Raw genomic sequence first — 19,679 nt, 5'->3', positions numbered from 1 at the left:
GAGCCTATTATTTTATTTCTGTGCCTGGGCGCTCGCAGCCTCTGCTCCCTGTATTAGTTCTCCATCAATCCCCGCTCTGGTTTTTAATCAAAACAGTATTCGGAATATGATTCCCGGAGATTATATTTTGAGAGATTTGCGATACATATCTTGCCGGCGTGACAGATTGCAGGGGAGTCCTGGGCGGGCGGGATAATCTGCATCTCGCTCGCTTGACCTTTAATAAAAGGGGAGTAAAAGTAATAAATAAAAAATAAAAGTCTTAAGACTCCCTGGAGGTTACCTTCCCGCCTGTCTTAAAAAGACCCAAAACTTGCACCCGACTAATTAACCACCCCCGGGGACTTCGCGCCTTCTTCGGGCACTCCCGTGGAGGCCGGTGGGGACCAGGGCCGTGGCCGTGGGGCAGAGCCAGCAGCTCGGGGGAGCTCCTGGCCGCCCTCGGGCCGCGGGGGCCGTGCAGGTCTCGTCCCTCGTGCGCAGCCCAGGAGGCCGCTGCAGAGCTGCCTCCCCGGGGAGCCTCTTCCAAAGTCGCCGGGCAAACTGCGCCGAAGGGAGCCGGGTCGCTCCCCTGCGCGCTGGGCGGACGCGGCCGGGACACGACGGGGAGCGGGGCCCGGCCGGGCCGCTGCGACTACGGGTGGAGAACCTGCACTTTGTTCCTAGGGCAGGTAATACCTGTCCCCTCCGGTGGGAGAGGAGGAAGAGTTGCCTTGCAAGAACCTTTCGAAAGGGCCTAATGCTCTTTATTACAAGTCCTAATCCTTCAAATCCGACTTGAAATAATATTTATCTTTTCGCAGCTTAATTCCCCCTCCTTCAAGCTGCGGGTCACTGCAGCAGACTGCGCCTTCTGCGCCGCCGCTCGCCCAGGACTGCTCTGGAGCGCGGGAAAGCCCCGTGGCCGGGCGTCCGCGGCGGGGCTCCCGATGGGCCCAGCCCCGCTCCCGGCTGCTCCGTTACCTGCTGGCCCTGGTGTACACTTACACCCCCCCGCCCTCTCCTGCCCTGGCCTCGGCAAAGCCCGGCAAAGTGACAGGTGCCCCGCAGCCCGGGGCTGCTCCGCTCCCCAGCCCGGCTGTAAGTAGGGCCGAAGCCGGGGGGCAGCCCCTGCCACTTCTCCTCGTATTGACCTGCAGCCTCTCCTTTCCCCTACGAGCTGCTTCTCCGGTCACAAACCCAGACGACTCCCATCTCTGCAGCCCCACTTTGTCTCAGTAGCCTTTGGTAAACATACAGAAGTCTACTCGATATTCAAGATTGATTTCCCTGATTTATTAAGGCAGAATTCATTGGACTCTATTGACCACAAATGACTTAATGTAAATGTTGACCCCGGTGAACCTGGAAATAGCAGGTATCGGGTTGATCTATAGATGACCTCTTAATTACCACAGTTATTAATTTAAATTATTGCCACTGCTTCTAGAGACAGGAACAAAGAAACATTCTTTCCTCATCCCTGCTTGGTTTATTAGTCTGAACACAAAGTGTTTGATGACACTTTTAATTAAACAGAAATAATGCAGAGATACGGTTTCCCTTTCTTGTCTGTCCTGTAAAGTGCAGCATTGCTCTTTTCACTGACTGACGGTGGTGACCCACTAACCACGTCCTACTTCGCCGCCCGGTCGCCACCCGCTGCCCAGGGATGCCCCGGCGATGCCCCGGGGTGGGTGGCGAGTGCCCGGGGTGGGCTGGGGCCAGGGCCTGCTCCGCACTGGCTGAAGAGCTGCCAGGGTCACAGGATGGCTTCACGGCGTTCAGCTCCCCCGTGTTAATTAGAGACTCTGAAAAATACTTTCAGTGGTATCTATGTACAGCGACAGGAAATAAACAGGCCGGTGTAACCTGCCCCGCTCCTCCTCCTCCCGCCTCCTCGGGATGGCGCGGAGCACCCGCCAACAAACACACCTTGGCGGAGCAGGGCGCTGAATGGAGGAAGCAGGTTTGGGAGGAAAAGGAAAAACAAACCACGACGTGGGGAAAAAAAGAGAAAAGATTAAAAGATTACTTTTTTTTTTTGGCAAAGACGTTAACGAAGAGTGTGGGACAAATGGCAAGCGGGCGGCAGGGGGAGGCGCGCCAGTCCCGCGGGCGCGGCCGCTCCGCCCGCCGCGCCCCTCGACCCCCATGTGAGCAGCACGTTGTGTCGCGGCGGGATGTTTCCCCGGCGAGGGCAGGGAAGGCAGAACCGCGGGCCATGCCTGCGGGGCGGGGAGGTCATGGCCGACCAGGGGACAGGTTTCTTCTGGTGTCTCAAGCCGAGAGCCTCGCTGCAGCCGGAGCCCCGTCGTCAGCGCTCAGGAAGGGGCGGGCGGCCCTGCGGGAGTGAGAAGCGGTGATGAGCGTTTCCCGGGCGGGCTCGGTGTCTGCCGGGCCCCGCCGGCCCTTCCCGGGGCTGCTGCACCGGCCGGCCGGGGGGTCCGGGAACGGGGCGGGACGTTGGCCCCGGCGCTGCACTCCCAGGCCGGAGCCACTCCGGAGTCCCAGGGCCGGCCGGGCGGGCTTGCGCTTTGTGCGACGCCGGCCCCGGCAGCCAGCCCATCACCTACCTCACCTCCGCAGCACCGGCCGGAACGCCGTCCGCAGCCTGTCCAGGCAGGTCCCGCCTAGCTCGGCGCCTCCCGGGCTGCCCTTGGCGCCCCGCCCGAAGCCTGCACAGACACAAGCGGCTCGCGGTGGGCCCAGCCCGGCCCCGCCGCCCTCCCCTGCCCGCTCGCCTCGAGCGCGGAAAGCCTCAGCGTCGGCACCGCCGGGGGGGGCCACGGCCGCAGCCCGCCCGACACCTGGGCACAGCTTCACGCCGCAGCCGCGCAAGGCCCGGCGGAGGGGAGGTGGCGGTCAGCGCGAAGGCGGGCTCACGCCGCGCCCTGTGTCCCGGCCCGGCCCGCGGTCCCCCCCCGTCCCTGCGGCCCCACCGCCGCGGGTACCTTCGCCCGCCGCCGCGTACTGGCACGGCTCCCCCAGGCCGCGGTGGGACGCGCAGGTCCGCGGGAGCGACTGCAGGTTGAAAGCGGAGCTCCGGAAGGCCTTGGCGGGCAGAGGCAGCTCCCCCGCCGCGCCGCCGCCCCCCTCCGCGCCGCGGCCCTCGGGGCTGCCCCTGCGCGCCGCGCTGGCCCCGGCGGTGCGCGCCAGCGACCAGATGCGCGGCTTCTCCGCGGGCGCGTAGGGCGGCGGCGGGCCGGGCAGGGCGACGGGGGCGAAGTCCGCAGCGGGGGCCTTGGCGCAAGGAAAGGCGCGGAAGGGGCCGGGCAGGCTGCAGTCGCTCCGCGGAGCCTCGGGCAGCGCCGCGCCGAGGCTGGGGGCTTCCTGCAGGGAGCTGGCCCGGCCCTTCTCCGGCTTCCCCGCCTCCTCTTCCTCCTCCTCCTCCTCCTCCAGGTCGTCCAGGTCGCTGAACCGCAGCTCCTTGTCCTCCTTGCAGCTCTTCTGCTCTGCTTGGACACAGGGCGGGGAGGAGGGGGCGACAAGGCGTTAGTGCGGGTGCGGGGAAGTTGGGGGGGCCTCGAAATCGGCCGCCACTTAGAGCTACTTCGAGGCGCTCGTCCTGCCTCTCCCGCCTACCTCTGCCTTCGCTCTCCGCGCCGTATTCCTCTTCTTCCCGCGGGGTTTCTTCTTTTCTCTCTTCCCCCGCTTTGTTCTTGGGAGACCAGGTCATTTTGTTTTCTTTCTTGAGCCTCCGTCTGGCGTTAGCAAACCAAGTGGACACTTGCGTCAGGGTCATTTTGGTGATGATGGCCAGCATGATTTTCTCTCCTTTGGTGGGGTAGGGGTTTTTGCGGTGCTCGTACAACCAGGTCTTGAGGGTGCTCGTCGTCTCTCGCGTTGCATTTTTGCGTCTGGCCGAACCACTGAAATCCACCGTCCCGTACCTGCCGGGAGACGGTTAGGAGGCGGGGGCCGGCGGGAGTCCCCCGGCCCGGCCCCGCCGCAGGCCGGTGTGGCCCTGCCCATCTGCCTGCCTGCCCCTGCCTGCCTGCCATCCCCGCGGAAGTTTGATTTCAGCTGACTGGTGCTCCCGGGGCGCCTCGTTTCTTTTGTACAACGTTTGTCAGGTCGGAGCCCCCCTCCCGCCCCCCGCCGTTTGATGTCGGCCGCCGCCTCGCAGGGGGATGCTAATGCTACCGGGCGCTGATCAAAGGGGTTTTACCTGTCGTACTGGTACTGCCCCAAGGAATGATCGTAGGAATAGTAGGCAGCGGGCTGCGCGATTCCCGAATGCAACGTGCCGGCACCGTCCTTGATCTCGTACTGGGGGTTCTGCAAGGGAAGCGGTAGCGTTTGGTGTCGAGCAGGAGGGGAACCCCGCCGTCCCCCCGCCGCCCCGGATCCCCGCGGCAGCCAAGTCCCTTCGCCCCCCCCTCGACGGGACGGCGCCGGTTCATCGTCCTTCGGCGGCCCCCCGCCCCGACACCGATTGCTAACCATGAAGTTCGCCGCCTGTTGCACACACCCCCCACCCCCCCTCCGGTGCGCTGCCCGGGCGGGCGGGCACTCACCAGCGCGGTGTAGAGCGCGGCGGGCTCCGCGCTGTAGGGCAGGTAGTTGCCGTAGCCCTGGCCGGCGGCGTACGGGGCGCCGTACATGCCCAGCGCCGCATTGAGCTCGGCGCGGCCGGGCGCCAGCAGCCGGCTCTCGTACGGGGCGCAGCAGAGGGAGGCGGCGGCCGGCGCCGAGGAGGCATCCGGCCCGGAGCGGGGGGCAGCCTCGCAGCAGGTCGTGCTGGGGCTGGCGGGCACGAAAAACTGCGGAGAGGAGACGAGAGAGCGGGACGGCGCCGAGTGACTGTCGAGGCAACCCCATCGGGGGGAATTTAGAAGCGTGTGCGCGTCTGTGTGTGTGCGGGGGGGTGAGGAGGGGGATAGGGAGCCCGGGCTGTAGCAACTAATTATAGAAACCGGGAAATAAACGGAATGGGAAGCGGGAGCCCTTGGGAAGGGGGCACGATTAATCAAGCAGGCAAAACTTTAAGGAAATAATTGCTCTTGAAAATGGCAAAAAATCCGTACAGCTCCTTCCTTCCCGCCCCCGCTCGGTCCGTTTGCATTGATTTAAAGGCAAGAAGTTGCGATTACAGTTAATTTGACAATAGACAAAGCAGTAAATATGTCAGCTAACGCAATCGAAGGCATTTGATTTCAATAAGTTCAAGGGGACAGCTAACTTCCCAAGCGAGGGAGGCACATCTTGCAGTGATTACGGTGTATAAATAATTCCACCAAAATAAATCGTGACTCGAAGTACGGTATAGCGAGGACTTAGTTAATATAGGGTGTCTTTGTGTGGGTGTGGGTGGGGGTGTCCTTCGGAAATCGTATGGGGGGGAAAAAAACCTCCCGACAGATCCTAATAAAACACAGGAAAAGGACCGACTCGGGGAGAAGGGTGGAGAAAACGGCACAGCCCGGTTCCGCAGTAACGCTAGTGAAATCCCGAGCCCGCCGAGCGACGGTTCCCCCTTGCCCGCACACCCTCCGCGGGTGCCCGGGCGGCAGCGGCGCGGCGGTGGCAGCGCCCGGCGCAGCGCGGCCGCTCCGCGGGGCAGCTCCGCGGGCTTGGAAATCGGTCCCACCCGGGATTTATGTATTTATTTGTTTGTTGCACTTAAAAGTGAACGGTGGAGGGGGTGGGGAGGGGGAATTACCGGTTTCCTAAACGCCTTTGCTGTGCACGCTGAGTTATTTGTTTAAGCCTAACACAACACAAACGAGACATAAACACACACGCACATTTTTTAAAAAAAGGCTCCAGATGTGCCCTTTTAAAAAAAGACTCTAAGTAAGGGAAAGGGAAGAAAAAAAGGGAGGGGGAACAAGACATCTGGACAGCAGCAGCAGAATCTGAACAAAAGTGAGTGCTGCTCACTCGCCTTACCTGTGAAGTGGTGCTGTAGGGGTATCCGAACTGGGAGAAGGACATAGTTGCTCCTTATTTTTGGACCATAGGCAATATTTTCCCCCCAAGATCGATTGTAACTAAACCCTGCTTCAAGATGCACCTTCTCACACACACATTTCCACGTATGGCTTTTTTTTTTTTTCCTCAATTATAGATGATTGCACTTAAGAAAAGCAGCCAGACATCTGAGGCGGGGGGGGGGTGTTGGTGCCTGGATTAAAAAAATAGGCTACCCCCCACTTCCCATCGCTCTTAATAAATATGTTTGTATAGAGAGAGTTTAAAAAGCCACCCCACATGTATAGAGAGTTTAAGTGCAAAGGGGCTTTTTCAAAGAGGGGGGGAAAATCACGTAGGGCTTGCAAGATACGGAGCTTGCTTGTTGTATTATTTTCTGCTCTATAGGTCTTTAGCGTTCATCGGTGGGCGAGGAGCGGGGTGACGTCACGGCCCTGCCGGCAGGAGCAGGCAGCGGCGGGCAGGAGCAGGCAGCGCCCCGCGCCCGCTCGCAGCACTTGTTTCATGTTGTTTTAATGTTGTGCTGTGATGCACGTCAAAGGCAGGGACCGGAGGTGCGTTGCGGTTGGTCTCTCTCCCCTTCCCCCCCCCCCCTTTTAAATACAATCCGAATTTGTCTTGGGGAACAAAAATATAAAAGGGGGGAAATCACGGCATGCGCCAGTGTGCCCCCCGCCCCCCGGACAGCTGCAGCTGCAGGGAGGGCGGGCGGAGGGCAGGGGCCGCGGTGGCAGCGGCGGTGCGAGGGGCGCAGGGCAGCGGCCGTGCCGGGCGCACCCGGGGCAGAAGCGCTCGGGGCCGGCCCGGCCGGCGCAGCCCCTCGGCTCTTCCCGCTGCCCCCGGCTCCCACCCTTAGGGGTGTACAACGCGGCGCCGCTTTTGCAATCGAGCCGATTAGTTGTGCTCTTCCCCCCCCCTCCCCGCCTTGGCTTCTCTGCCCTTCGTGGCGGCCCAGAGCCGCGGGAGTGGGGTCAGACCTCGCTCTGAACGGCGTGCTCTGCCTGCCCGGGCCGAGGTCGGGACAGGGAGCCAGCCGGTCGGAGGGCAGTCAGAAGCTTCCTTCCCTAATGAGCGCTGAGCGGGGCATCCATTCTTCTCCCTTGGACCTGAAATGGTCCCACCAGGAGAGGATGGGGGGGCGGGGCCGTGGCAGGTCAGTGGGGAGGTGATGGATGGCTGCCTGCAGCCCGGCCTGCCCATTACCGCTACGGCGTAATTGCATCAATTAACAAATGGAAATGCCCTTGTTTAACCAGCGACTTACATATTGCGAATTTGCCTTTGAAGCGAGATCCCCGGGAGGTAAATGGGGATTTCCCCCCCCCCCTGCGGCGGGGGCTGCCTCGGCGCTCCCAGGCCCGGCCGGGCGCGATGTCCTGCCAGTGGCAATTAAAAAAGAAAAAGGGGGGAAAAAAAAGGAAAGGAAAAGAAAAAAACAAAAACCACTTTCCCCGGCCTGGGGCGGCCCGGCGGCCGGAGCCGTGACCTGCAGAGGCGGGCGGGAGCGGCGGGCAGTCCCCGCGGTCGTGCCCGTCCCCGCCAGAGCGGCCCGTCCCCGCTCCGCCGCTGCCCGCCGCCCCGCTCCCCGACGGGTGGCGCTGCCGAGCCGCAAGCGATGCGCGGGGGCCCGGAGCGGCCCGGCCCGGCCTGGGGTGCTGCCCCCCGCGGTGCGGCCGAGCCCGGCGGCCCCTGCCCTCCCCGGGCGGGCGGCGCTCTGCCGGGAGCCAGCGGGCATATCTGCCGCCGTCCGCGGCTGGGGCGGTCCGGTCCCGGCTCAGCCCGGGCGGAGGGCTGCTGGGGCGGGTAGCGGCCCTTTGCCGGAGCAGGGTACTCGCGGGGCTTGTCCCCAGTCGCGGTCCCTCCGCCGGGGCTGTCCGCGCCGTCGGGGCGGCAGAGCGCTCGGGCGCTGCCCGCGGGGCCGAGGCGAGGAGGGGACCGCAGCGCCCGAGCGTGCCCGCCCCGCCGGGCTGAGCAGACTGGCCCGGAGCTCAGGGCCAGGAGGGACAACCCTCCACTGTCGCCCGTAGCCCGGCGAGAAAAAGCGCTCGGGCGGTGTAAAACTGAGCCGTTTCATTTGTCGTTAACGGGGGCAATAACTTAAGAAAATTCATTAAAAACACCTTTGGGTAACATTACTGCTAATTATTTAATTGCAAGAATCCCTATGGGGGAAATTATGCTAATTATGAAGTAATAAAACCACTTGTTCTAAAGCACTTAATTCAGCAAAATTTAGTCTTTTCACCAGAACATTTCTTACGTTATTTGATGAAAGAAGCAACAAGAGTAGCTGTGTGCTCATCCCGCCCATGGGAGCTGTGGCTGGCACTGTGTGCGTGCTGGCAGGTTGTATGCAGGGCTCTCGCCCTCCTCGCCAATGTGACAAGCACAGTGGCCGCGGAAACCGGGGCACAATTCACTGTGCGGAAGCACTTTTATGACAGACATAATGCAGATCAATGCAAACATTGCATTTGCCAATCTTTATCGTGCGCAATCAACGTGAAAGCAAATCTGTTACCTGTCAGGTACGTTGTAGCTGAGCCCAGCTTTGAGAGATGGCCTTTTGCAACCCAGTTCTCTCTCCACTTAAAGCAGTCTGCCCTATGGAGAGTTTTCTGTAGCGTACTTTGTTCAATACATGCTCAAGAGCCATCCAGGCGACCCTTTTAATTGCCCTTACAACCTGGGATATTAAATGGTGTTCCTGTTAACAAATACAAGTCCAGCTCTTCAGGAGGACACAAACTCCAGCTCTTTGTGTTCTTTTGAGCACTGCCACCGTTCACCCCGTCGGTACCCTCACTGAGCGACGGGACTCACCGTTGCAAAGATGCTGCAATATCTTGCTGCAATTTGTAAATACTGGTATAAACCTTCTGTTAACAGGTCCTTGAACTCGGCTTGGTGGAGGGCAGCTTTGGGGAAGGAGTGTGCACTTTCCCATTCTTTTTATCGCAGGGAAACAGCTTCAACAGCCAGATTTCCATTCTGCTCATATATTGCATCTCAGACAAGTGTAACTGATGCTGTACATGGTCACTGCAGATTTTTCTTTCCTTTATCTAAATCTGTGTCATCTCTCTCCCCGCATACAAGTGTATCATCCCACCCCCACGGCATACATTGCCTTCACCCAGTCATCCTAGCAAGGACTGTGTGACTATAAACACGAGCAAAAGCGGAAAATGATCTCTCTTGATTCACAAACTTCTGTTCTTAAAAGAGAGGAGTGTGAGGCTTAACTGTAAACATTTCTGTGAGCACTTCTTCATGAAGCAAGGCAGGAGTTCAAATGCAGCCTACAATGTGATTTTTGATGCTTTTAAAATCAACATCATTTGGTTTAGCTCTGATATTGCTTTGCTCGGGAGGTAATTGCAAGGGGTGAAAGTAACAGTACGTGCTTCCCACCGATGCAAATGCAGCTGCCGATAACTTCAAATGAAATAACAGGTTAATTGAAATAAGCCTTGGAGTATCATTTCTGGAAAGGAAGAATATTGTTCTAAGAGGAGTAAGAATAAAGCAGCTTCAAAAACATGTAGCAGAAATGTGGCAGAGAAGAAAGTCTCTTTATATTTTAGAGCATGGGGGGATTTTTTGGCTGTTGCTTTTTTGTACTGAGAAAATGAAAATTCTTCAAGTCCATGCATGAATAAACAAGTACAGCTGGGCAGCCTAATACATAATTTATACTGATCAGTCACTGCAGATTTAACTGAATAAAGCCAAAATGAACACTAATTGTTTTGACAAACTAAAATAGTGTATATGATGGTTTATTGTGAAGCTTGCTGGTTACTGTCCTTATCTCAGTGGCTATTGTCAAGACTGATTTCTGCATGAGAGGCAGAAAAAGACGAAAACAAATTAGGACAATATTAAGATTAATATCTTGTTGAAGATAAAGCATTTTAATTGCTTAACATACAGGCAGAAAATAGAACTGTCTTCAGGACAGAGGGGAGAATTGGCACAGTGAAGTGTGGGACATACCCTGATTTAGGGGGTGAGGTATAATTGCTGAGAAAACATGTGGTGCTAGTCAGCTGAAGGCTAAACCTGAAAGTAGATTTATTTTTTTTTTTTTAAGATCACTTTTGAATGAAGGAATAACTTTGATTGCCTTTGGACAGTTGTCTTCTGAAAGAAGACATCCAAAAAGATGTCATTGGATTTCCGGAGAGTTATTTATGTAGGCTAGTTAATCCAAGAAGCTGCACGATTTCGCGCTGGTTTTGGTATGTGCAAAGTGAAAGAAGTACATGGGTGGGCCTTTACTTTGCTTCTCCAGACCCTCTAATTTAGATGGATGGCTAAATGAGAGCCATTTAAAACTTTATCTGGAAATTCTACATAAGAGACAGATGAGGATAATAATAATATTCACAGGGATCCCTAAGCGCCACTTCTGCACGGACTCTTTTGCGCGACAGTGAGCTGCTTCTTCCTAACAGTCCTCTGCAATAGCCTGACCCTGCCACCTTGCCCTCCTGCCTCTTCTCCGAGGACCGGCAGCTCCACTTGGCTCCCATCATCACTATTATAATGACCGATAGATTTGCTAGTCTCAGATTGTCACCACGTTTGCTGTGATTAAGTTTTAGGATATGGCTGTAAAATCAAGAGTTGGGCTTGAGTGTTCCTGGAATTGGAGGATGGCTGGACCCAGGGCTATAATCTGGACCATTCTGTGCCTGGAGGTGGCCAAGTGGGTGGAAGCTGGACGTGGATCTTCCCCATGCTCCTGGGTGGGATGTTCCCTTGGATCTGGGGCCGTCGCTAAACCCAGCTTCTGAAACCATATTTGTCCGATGGGGAAATACTGCTTTTATAAGAGCACTCTGTGTCAGGGTAATCCAACACTTCTGTACTAGCTTTCTTAGGGTTATCTGTAGATTATTCTGTAAAGTGAGAGTTCATCCAGTGAAGACACGTCTACACAAAACTCAAGAGAACTTCACCTCTGAGGACTCGTTTGTGCTCTCCTGAGATACGGGCTAAGTTATGGCAGGAGGGTCAGGGCAGTGTCACAGCTCTCATTCAGGCTGACCCCTCTGTGGATTCAGTTTCCAGTAAAATCAATAGAAATAATTTTGAATAATTATTTTTTTTTTTTTTACAAAGCGATTGCTGTTCTGACACAGCTTGAGCAGGATATTGGGCTCATTGGGTACCACTAACCACCAGGTTATGTTTCTGCTTCCGTGGCCTTTGTATCAGCTGATGTGCAGTTGGAGTAATTTGCTGCCAAGCTGAAGGTTTTTAATTTAGTATCACCTTAGGTGTAGTTTGTCATTTTTGTTCTGTGGCAGTGAAATGACAGTGTTATTCCATTACCTACTCTGCTTGCTGTAATTTCCAGGATCTATTTTTTAATTAGTGAGCAGGTTACATGCAACAGTGCCTTGTTTTCCAAGAGCTGTCACCAATTTATGTGCACTATTAAACATGGATATCAGAACTGCCTCCTTATGTACTTCCATTTGTAATGTACAAAAACTCAGTTGTGTTTGTTGTGTATTAGAAACACAGAGAGCTTATAGCTTATTCAAAAACCAGAAAATACTTAACTTACACAGTTAGTCCCAACCCCATCAAATCAGTTGGCCTTGAGCCTCTTCATTAGTTAATGTCTGAATAAAGAAGGGACTCAGCTTGACTCCCCGTCCAAATCCTGTCTGAATTACCTCCATTTTGCTTTTGTACAAATGAGTGCAGAATGGGACCTGCTGGGTAGTTTGCTGAGGACCCTTCCACTGCTCTCCTTCAGGTAATTCAGTTTTTTCTCTGGTCTTTCCTTCACCAGTATTTCAGGCGGTACCGAGTGCCGGGGGGGCATTGAGGAGGAGTGTGGCGGCGATGGGCCATCTGTAGCCCGCTACTCTGGGGAAGCTGGGACCACTTGTGATTTCACACACAAGCAGCACTAATCTACAATAAATCTTACAAAATCAATAAAAATATGGAAAGTATATTATTTTAAAGAAAAAACACATGAGACACGGCCATTAAGGGCACAGCCATTCTAATACCTGTGTCTGGTTGAAACTGCAATTAAAAACATTCCAATAATAAATCTACTTTCAGTCTCGTTTAATGCTTTTAACTTTCTTGAAAGTTCAAGCTGGTATCCCAAAAATGTGCCAGGACTTTCACAATGTATTTTATAGACTCATAAATAAATATGGCAATTAATCTAAGCTATATTTCTTTCATATTTGATGACAATTTATTATGACACTCACTCATTCAGTGCACAAAAACTCTAATGCACTTAAAATCGGATTTCAAACCAAACGTTTTATGGGAAAATATAGTATTGATCATCCATTTAAAGATATCATGTGATGATTCATAACCTGCTATAAAAAGGATCTTATGAGGACATTCAGAATGAGTTTTGTGGACCATTCTCGCCACAAAATCCAACGTACGAGATCTATAGTTCTCAGTGATGTTTTATAGTTCTGTTTGGAGTTTTCACCTATAACGCTATTGTGGTTATGATGGATAGTAGCTTTAAAATAAAACCTTTTGCGTATCTAAACTAAAATTAAATAAACAGAGACTAATTTGTTAAACATATACTAGCACTTTTTGTCCATTTACACAAATTCACACACAAAATTTGTTCCTTTCAAGGATAATTTCCACAATGCTAATTGGGTGGTTTGTACAACACACATCTGCTACTGTGTCCTTTAATAAAATGTGACCCAGGAGTCATACGGCTTCACATATTGCTCATTGCTGGTTTTGAGATACACCCTCTGCCGCACGCTGCTCAGGAAGCTGCAGCAGCTTGTGCTTTGACACGCCAGCAGCAGTAACGCGCGGTCTGCTGTCCTGGTTGCGTGGTACGTCACTGGAAATATTTTCAAAGCTGAAAAACTCTAGAGGATACATCCCGAAAATGCAGGCTCCTGGGGTAATTTATTTGTACTTGAAATCGGGTGCAGAAGGAAGGAAGGGGATTGCTGCACGTTGTATGCTGCGTACGGGCTCACGGCCAGGCTGCGCAGGATGGGCTTCTCCAGTCCTTCACCATCCTGCAGGCACTTTTCAGCAGAAACACCGCCCTGGTTGCCCTGCATGTGGATCAGTTCTCCGAGCCCGGCTGGGGCTGGTGTGCAGCCACGCTGGCCATCGGCATGGTTTCTGCGCAGAGGGAGGGTAAGGAGGAGGGTAGATATGGGAAACGTCTCTTTCTGCCTTTGTAAATAATTAGTGCCTGTAATTGTGGACGTGTCTGGTCCCTCCTTCCTCCCGACTCTGCCTGCCCTCTGCCTGCCTGCTGCCTGCCCACGGCCTTGCTGCGTTCCTGCCAGGGCCCATGGGGTGGCTCTGGGCCGCGGTGGGGTGAGCAGAGCAGCCCCTGGCTATGTCCCAGCCAGCGAGGCCCCCCCAGCCTCCAGCCCTGCCTGGGACAGGTGTCCTGCAAGTGCTTGGGGTTTGGCAGCAGTTGGAAATAGCCAACTTCTCATCTCATTCTCTGAGATTCTCAATATAATGATGTTTTCCTGTTTGAACAGCCCATAGTCATCACCAGCCTAATTATTTTCTGGATCTTTCCTTAATGCCATAGGCTTTGGGTGGTGACACCAATGCTTGGAGAGACAGCAGAAGGAAATATGTAGTGAAGGCTAAAGCACTTGGTTAAAGAAGAGTCTCATTTATAAATCAATTTTAATAACATATTTAAAAGCTCTCACATTTGCCTTTAATGTGTTTCCATTTCCCCCTTGGTCATTAATATTTAAAATATTTTTCTTTACTGATCTTTTTTCTATTGTGTCCTTTCTAACTTTCCTTTTTCTCTTTAATCTGCAAACAGTGAGTTTTGAGAAATGCATAATCCATGAGAAATCCAAATAGTTTGATACAGGAAACACCTTCAATCCCATGAAAGAAATTTCAGAGGAGTTGAATAATTGTTTAAAAGTTATTCCAAAGAGTTTAACTCATAAAAGGGTGTATGTTTTCACTGATGGACTTTCAAAATGAGGAGGCGCCATTATTTGTACTAGGAAGTAATAATCAGCAATGAAGTCTTTGTGGTTTTTTTTTTTTTTTAAATGTGGATAACATTTTCCAGCAAGCCTGTCATGAATGTGGCTTCATTCCATGGGTGATTTAAGGACATCAGATTTGCTGGAAGTCCATTGAATTTGCACACCAGGGGCCTACTTTACTTTTGAAAATGGGATTTGGGTTCCTCAGTCCTACCCACCTCTCAGGTGGAGATCATCTCTTCAAATATGCTGTTAAAAAAACCAAAAAGGAGAGGGCCAAAGGAGGAGGCTCAGTAACTGGTCTCCCAAGTGGAGTTGAGTAAAAACCCCAGACATATGCTTTGGAGGATTCATCACATTTTATAAATCATGTGGATTTTATAAATAGTATCAAAATGCAGCTACGATGTGGGTGAAGCAGCCACAGGTGGATCTAAAGAGCAAGCCCTGCTCCCTGCCAGTTTAATTGGAGATTGCCCACTGGTGAGAGCAATTGCAGCTCCATTTAAGGACCAGGGAAGAGCTGTTTCTGTAAGGCCTCTGTTAAGTGGATTTGTAACACCTGGAGCAGGAGGGAGGAGCTCGGCTGTGGTTTAGGATGAAACGTGGCTGGAAGCAGGAGCACAAGCCATGTGGCTGCAGGACCACTGGGGTGGGTGAGAACTGTGGTGGTGTTCCCACTGTGCTTGTGTCTTCCAGCTGCATTTGTGCTGGCCAAGGGTCTTCCTGGGTGGGGGGAGATGGGTGGGCAAATGGGCTGTGAAGAGGGGAGGTGGTTTCCCTGCTTTGTGGAGCAGCTCAGCAGCAGAGGTAGGAGTTACCTCCCTTCCCAACTATGGCACACAGCAGTGTGTAGTTGGAGTAGTGTATCCTCTTGGAGGAGGTACAGAAGCTAAATTTAACTTGTTGTAAAGTCTCTAGAGATAATGGGGAAACCTCCAGAAAATAATTCATTTATATATTATGAGGAGGCTCTATGGACAATGAAATGACATGCTTCATTGTGGAACAGAATAATGACTGCTCATCAGAGCCACTGGAAAGGATTTCAGACACTTAACAACATCAGTTTGATTTTTAATTATAATTTTATTACTTTAGTCATTAATTTATTCTGCTTAGGAATAGTTTATATTCTTCTTAGCTTGTGCTGGGTTTTATATTTTTATATATATACACACATATTATTCTCAGTCCATTATTCATCTATGAATTCTTCATGATTTGTAAATGGGTGATGAAGCAAAGAATACTAAAATGTAACAAAGATGGAATAGGGATCTGTGATGTTTATTATTTTCATGGAAGAGCTTAGTATGAAGATGTTATTGTCTGTTGTTTTAATATCTACCAGGGAAGTGCTATAGCTACCATGGCTAGTTTGCATCTTTCTTTGGTCTTCTCATCTTAGTAAAATATGTACTGTTTTATGGGTGGATGGGTTTAGCCCCAGTGATCTGTAGTGGTGGTGAACACATTCATATGTATTTCACTGGCTGTTGTTGAGAGCGAGGGATGAGTTAGTTGCACCAACTACTGATGCAGCGAGCGGTGCCTGGGTGCCTCACTGGGCGTGATGGGGTGACCCTGGGAGGTGCTGCTTCTCTGAAGTTTCAGCTGTGTGTAACAGCACAGGCTCCCACAAGGCTGAACCCTAAATGATGGACAAAGACTTGTTCCTCTGCTCCTTGCGAGTCCACTCCCGGTGTCTCTTTGATTATGCAGAGCTAGAAAAAGCCTGAGTAAATATCCAGCGGGCAGTCAGCAGCACTGGAATAGCCTTGCTGCAAGGTCCTTGCTCGGCTTGCTTGTGCTCCTCATCACTTTCTGTGTCATTTTATTGTGTGGAATTACTCAATAAAAATGTTGCCCCATATATTGTTTTACCTATACTCTTCTGTTGAGCCTAAATATTTATTAAGCCTCCTTCTATTGCTTGTAGCTTGACTGTTAGAGGGTTTCATTGTGGAAAAACCCGATTGCTTCCCTTGCATGGTGTGCTAGGGAGGGACTGAGCGGGCAGGGCTGCACGCCAGCCTCCGAGGGGCCCTGAGCATCGTAGCTGTGGATACAAGTGGGGAACAGGCTCATTAAACCTGCCCCTACAGCCCTGGCCAGGCGGCTCCTGCTCACAAATGACTTGTGTGCGGGGGGGTGTGTGTGTGTGTGTGTGTGTGTGTCCCTGGAGGAGGGTCACCAGTTTGGGGGCTCTCCAGTTCAGGGCTGGGCAGCACCATGACCGCAGCAGCCTCCTTTTGTCACCTCTACGCCTCTGGTTTGGTCACGTGTGACAAATAAGCCCTGGGCAGTAGCAAGCCAAGTTGAACGTGTACTGTGATATGAATATTGTTTTATTTAATAAATATTAAATTAATTCCCTTATGAATGACTAAATATCACACACAGACTGTATGCAGTTGGCCTCTCTAGTATTAATAGATACGATATCTGCAGGAGCAGTATCCAAAACTGGTAAAAAAACATATTGTTTGTAGACATAGCAAGCAAACCCCACAGGTTCAAACTGGTGTGGGAAGAATGTCCCTATTGTGCCAAAGACTGGTGTGTTGGATTTTTTTTAAGATAGCATCAATTTAATCTGTTCTTGTACTCCTTTTGTGCTGTTAATTTGTCCCTTATTTTTTCTTCTAGCCTAATCTTTCTGGTATAGTGATGAAGCAGAGCTTAGAAAATGAGCGGTAATAGTGAGGGTTATCTGGCAGATCTTTAACACTAAAGAAAAGCAGAAAACATAACCCCCCGTATCCTTCATAAGCCAAGTTTGGTCGTTAATGCACAGTGGTACAGTAGGGTGAAAGCCCCAGTACTGGAAATCTCTTTGCTGTTGAAGGCCGTGTGCTCCTGCGTAGTGAGTGAGTAGCTGAGGCCCAGGGCAGCATGCCGTCTCATAACAGGAGAGCCAGCTGCAGTTTGTGTCAATGAGAGACATTGTTAGGTCGATTTAAAACCAGAGCCTTAAAGACAGTGTAATTATGCAAATGTTGCCCTTGCTATTAGCACTTTTGCCCTGCTAGCTTTAGTGTATATTTTACAAATGAAGTTACCGTCACATTTCATTATGCTGTTTACTGACCCATTGCTTTGGAGATGCCGTTCTCGCTCTTGGGTATTGGTGGTTCCTGCCACCGTGGTGTGCGTGTGCTCCCACAAACGGAGTGACACAGCCCAGCAGAGACCCATCTCTGCTGGTGTTTGATGGGATGATATTGAAGAGTTGTGTTAGTGTTCAACACAAGCTCTGACTGCCCCAAAACATTTTTCTTTCTCCTCTCCTGAGCATTTCCCCAAAAACGTTACCTGTTCTCACTAAACTCCAGTCAGCCTAGTTTCTTTTCAGAGTCTTCAAAAAAAGGCCTAGGGACATTTAATTATTAAACCAGAAAACAAGGAGTGTTTTGGGAAAGGTAGAGGGAAGCGGAGCAGGTGACTGAGATTCATTGGTTTAGCATTAGCCTAAAACTGCTTCTGTTAATTGAAAGCTTTACATTAACTCAGTGGTGGAGTGTGTGTCTATTAAACAGAGCTGGTAAAAATCCCCCTGGGTTTTCACGCAGTGCAGTGGAAGAGCCCTCTTGGAGAAAGACCAACAAAAGAAGGGCCCAGGCTTCAGTCCTTGCATGATGACAATTATTAACATCTAACAAAAAAGAAAAATACTTGACAGCAAAAATCACTTGCAAAATCTTTGTGTATTTACTCTCTTAGTTCTGCAAGCTTCTTCCTGCCCTCTGTGACAGGCACACATGCTGGGTCTGGGGCACGGCACAGGGGGAGCAGGGTTTCTAGCTCCCTGCAATGAGACATTAAACTTTCTTGGAGAAGGCTCAAGCTCAAGTTTTGCTGGTTTAGAGATTTTTTTTCTAGAGAGCCTTTCCCAGGATAGGCGATGGTAAATCAAAGGGTCGAGCTTCAAGTCTCATTTGTAAGCAAGTTTGGCACAGCATCTGTCCAAGACTGCAGTGCCTTCACTGGGGCTGTCTCTAGCTGTTTTTTCCCCATTAAAGAGATCCTGGTTCAACTAATGCAATTTTAATTTTAAACTCCTGTAAACCTTCTCTGTGCGTACTCAACATCAGCCTGACTTGGGTTTGCTTGCTATTGGACTCTAACAAGCATTAATCAGTTTAAATGCATCTGCAGTTGGGTTTTGCATCAGCTCAATGAGGTCAATTTAAAATTGATTTCCTAAAGCTATTGCAGGGCTTCCCATATTGACAGGTCAAAGAATTATTGAACACCAACTTAGTAACAATCTTGTTTGCATCGCAGTGTCTTCATCGCTACGTCAGTGCCTACTTCAGGAGCCTCTGTTTAAGTTTGTAAATCAGAAGGGAGAAATAAATAACAGTGGAGAGTGATGTGACTAACAGTCCCTTTCATGAATCCAGGCCATTGTTGAAAGCACATCAAGCTGTTGGTAGATAAATATTTTTCTGGAGTCAAGAACAGAGAAACATGTGACATATCAATTACCACTGTTCATATTTAAATGTAAATAAGTGGCTTCTTTACTTTATAATTCAACAAACCTTATAATTACGATCTTATGATATTTTCATAGCACTTGCAGCAACATATGGCACTTCAATAAGCAAACAAGGCAAGAAATGGAATTAAGAATTTCTATGATGTTTGTTTGTGTATTTGTGGCTCTGTTATAACCCCTTTGTTTTAAATATCTCATTTCTTAATTTAGCAGTTTATATAATTGGAATGAATTTATATGGAACAAAACTGAGCCTTGTGGTTAGGTTACTGCTTATGTCCTTAATCTGATGTAGGAGTTTTCAGCTGGAAAAAACCCCACAACTCCAAGCAGCTCGATAGCGGTAAAAAGTATTGCCAAAGCTAAATGGTCATTAAGGATTGCATGGGTCAGTGCCTTATTAGTGTAAATTATTTTAGCTCCTGCAAATCCTTCTGTTCAGAGCCCCGTGCTGATAGAGTTTCAGACTACAATCTGTGCGAAGGCTATAAAATATTGATTTGACTTGCAATGTTTCTTGATATCTATGACTCAATTCACAAGACCTGTGCGATATCAAGGCTTGAACTGGAAGGAACACTCAGGCCCTGACCTGATTCAGTAAAATGCCTCTTAACTGAATTTTAATAACAATATACAGTAAGGCACATAGCAGCACCTGGGCTTACTGATCAATATGGAAAGTAGAGTAATATTTTATACCAAAAGATTTTGTTCATAATCTCCTTCCCCAGCCTTTGACCCCTGTTCTGCTTTATGTACAAGTTACTGTTTTCAATATACCAAAATACAGAGAAGGGAAATGAAGCTGGGAAGTCCTTAGGCAACAACTGTGTTGCAGTGTGTGTCTGTACAGCACCATGCTGATCTCTGCTGGCATCCCCGGGAGGCACCGTCGGATCTGCTGTAGATAACCATCGCTTGGAATTGTCTTGGAGTTTGTGCTGAGTTTATTGCTTGCACTGCTGTACGTGGCCCTCACTTTAGCGGGGGAATGCCAGAGCCAGCTAGAATGCAGCAGAAAATGAGGTGGCACTGAAAAAACGTCCTCTGGTTTGTGGGGCGGTTGGTGCTGTTTGGCAAGGGGAAAAGCAGCAGTAAGGGCTTGCTCTGTACTAGATTGTCCGTAGTGGATCTTGGAAAAATAGGGCGTTAGCTGCTGCAGCAGCAGAGCTGTTAGGAAAGCTGTCCTGCCACAATGCTGCACTCTCACATTTAAAGAAGTTACGTGTTTTCTT

At 51.0% G+C, this 19,679-nt stretch overlaps 1 protein-coding gene and 1 long non-coding RNA gene across 4 annotated transcripts in view; one reads left to right on the top strand and one right to left on the bottom strand.

Annotated features, from left to right (window-relative positions):
- The window catches only part of LOC129212193 (uncharacterized), a 116,484-nt gene that overhangs the window by 59,397 nt on the left and 37,408 nt on the right, over positions 1-19,679 (top strand). The window lies entirely within an intron of this gene.
- On the bottom strand, positions 121-5,991 carry IRX6 (iroquois homeobox 6). 3 transcript variants are annotated; one of them, XM_054840433.1, is made up of 8 exons: positions 5,875-5,957; positions 4,500-4,745; positions 4,151-4,260; positions 3,792-3,872; positions 3,565-3,683; positions 2,934-3,434; positions 2,561-2,657; positions 121-2,323 (listed from the first exon to the last, which is right to left on the bottom strand). In XM_054840433.1, exons 1-8 carry the CDS (start codon positions 5,917-5,919, stop codon positions 2,260-2,262), a joined length of 1,263 nt encoding a protein of 420 aa, XP_054696408.1. In that variant the 5' UTR covers positions 5,920-5,957; the 3' UTR covers positions 121-2,259. The 3 variants fall into 3 exon arrangements, with proteins under 3 accessions (XP_054696408.1, XP_054696406.1, XP_054696409.1); XM_054840431.1 differs by having other exon boundaries at positions 3,565-3,872; XM_054840434.1 differs by lacking the exon at positions 4,500-4,745 and having other exon boundaries at positions 3,565-3,872; positions 5,875-5,991.

Source organism: Grus americana, chromosome 13 (assembly GCF_028858705.1).
Source record: "Grus americana isolate bGruAme1 chromosome 13, bGruAme1.mat, whole genome shotgun sequence".
Taxonomy (NCBI): Eukaryota; Metazoa; Chordata; class Aves; order Gruiformes; family Gruidae; genus Grus; species Grus americana.
The sequence above is the reverse complement of the archived record's forward strand: the minus strand, read 5'-3'. Positions and strand labels throughout refer to the sequence as shown.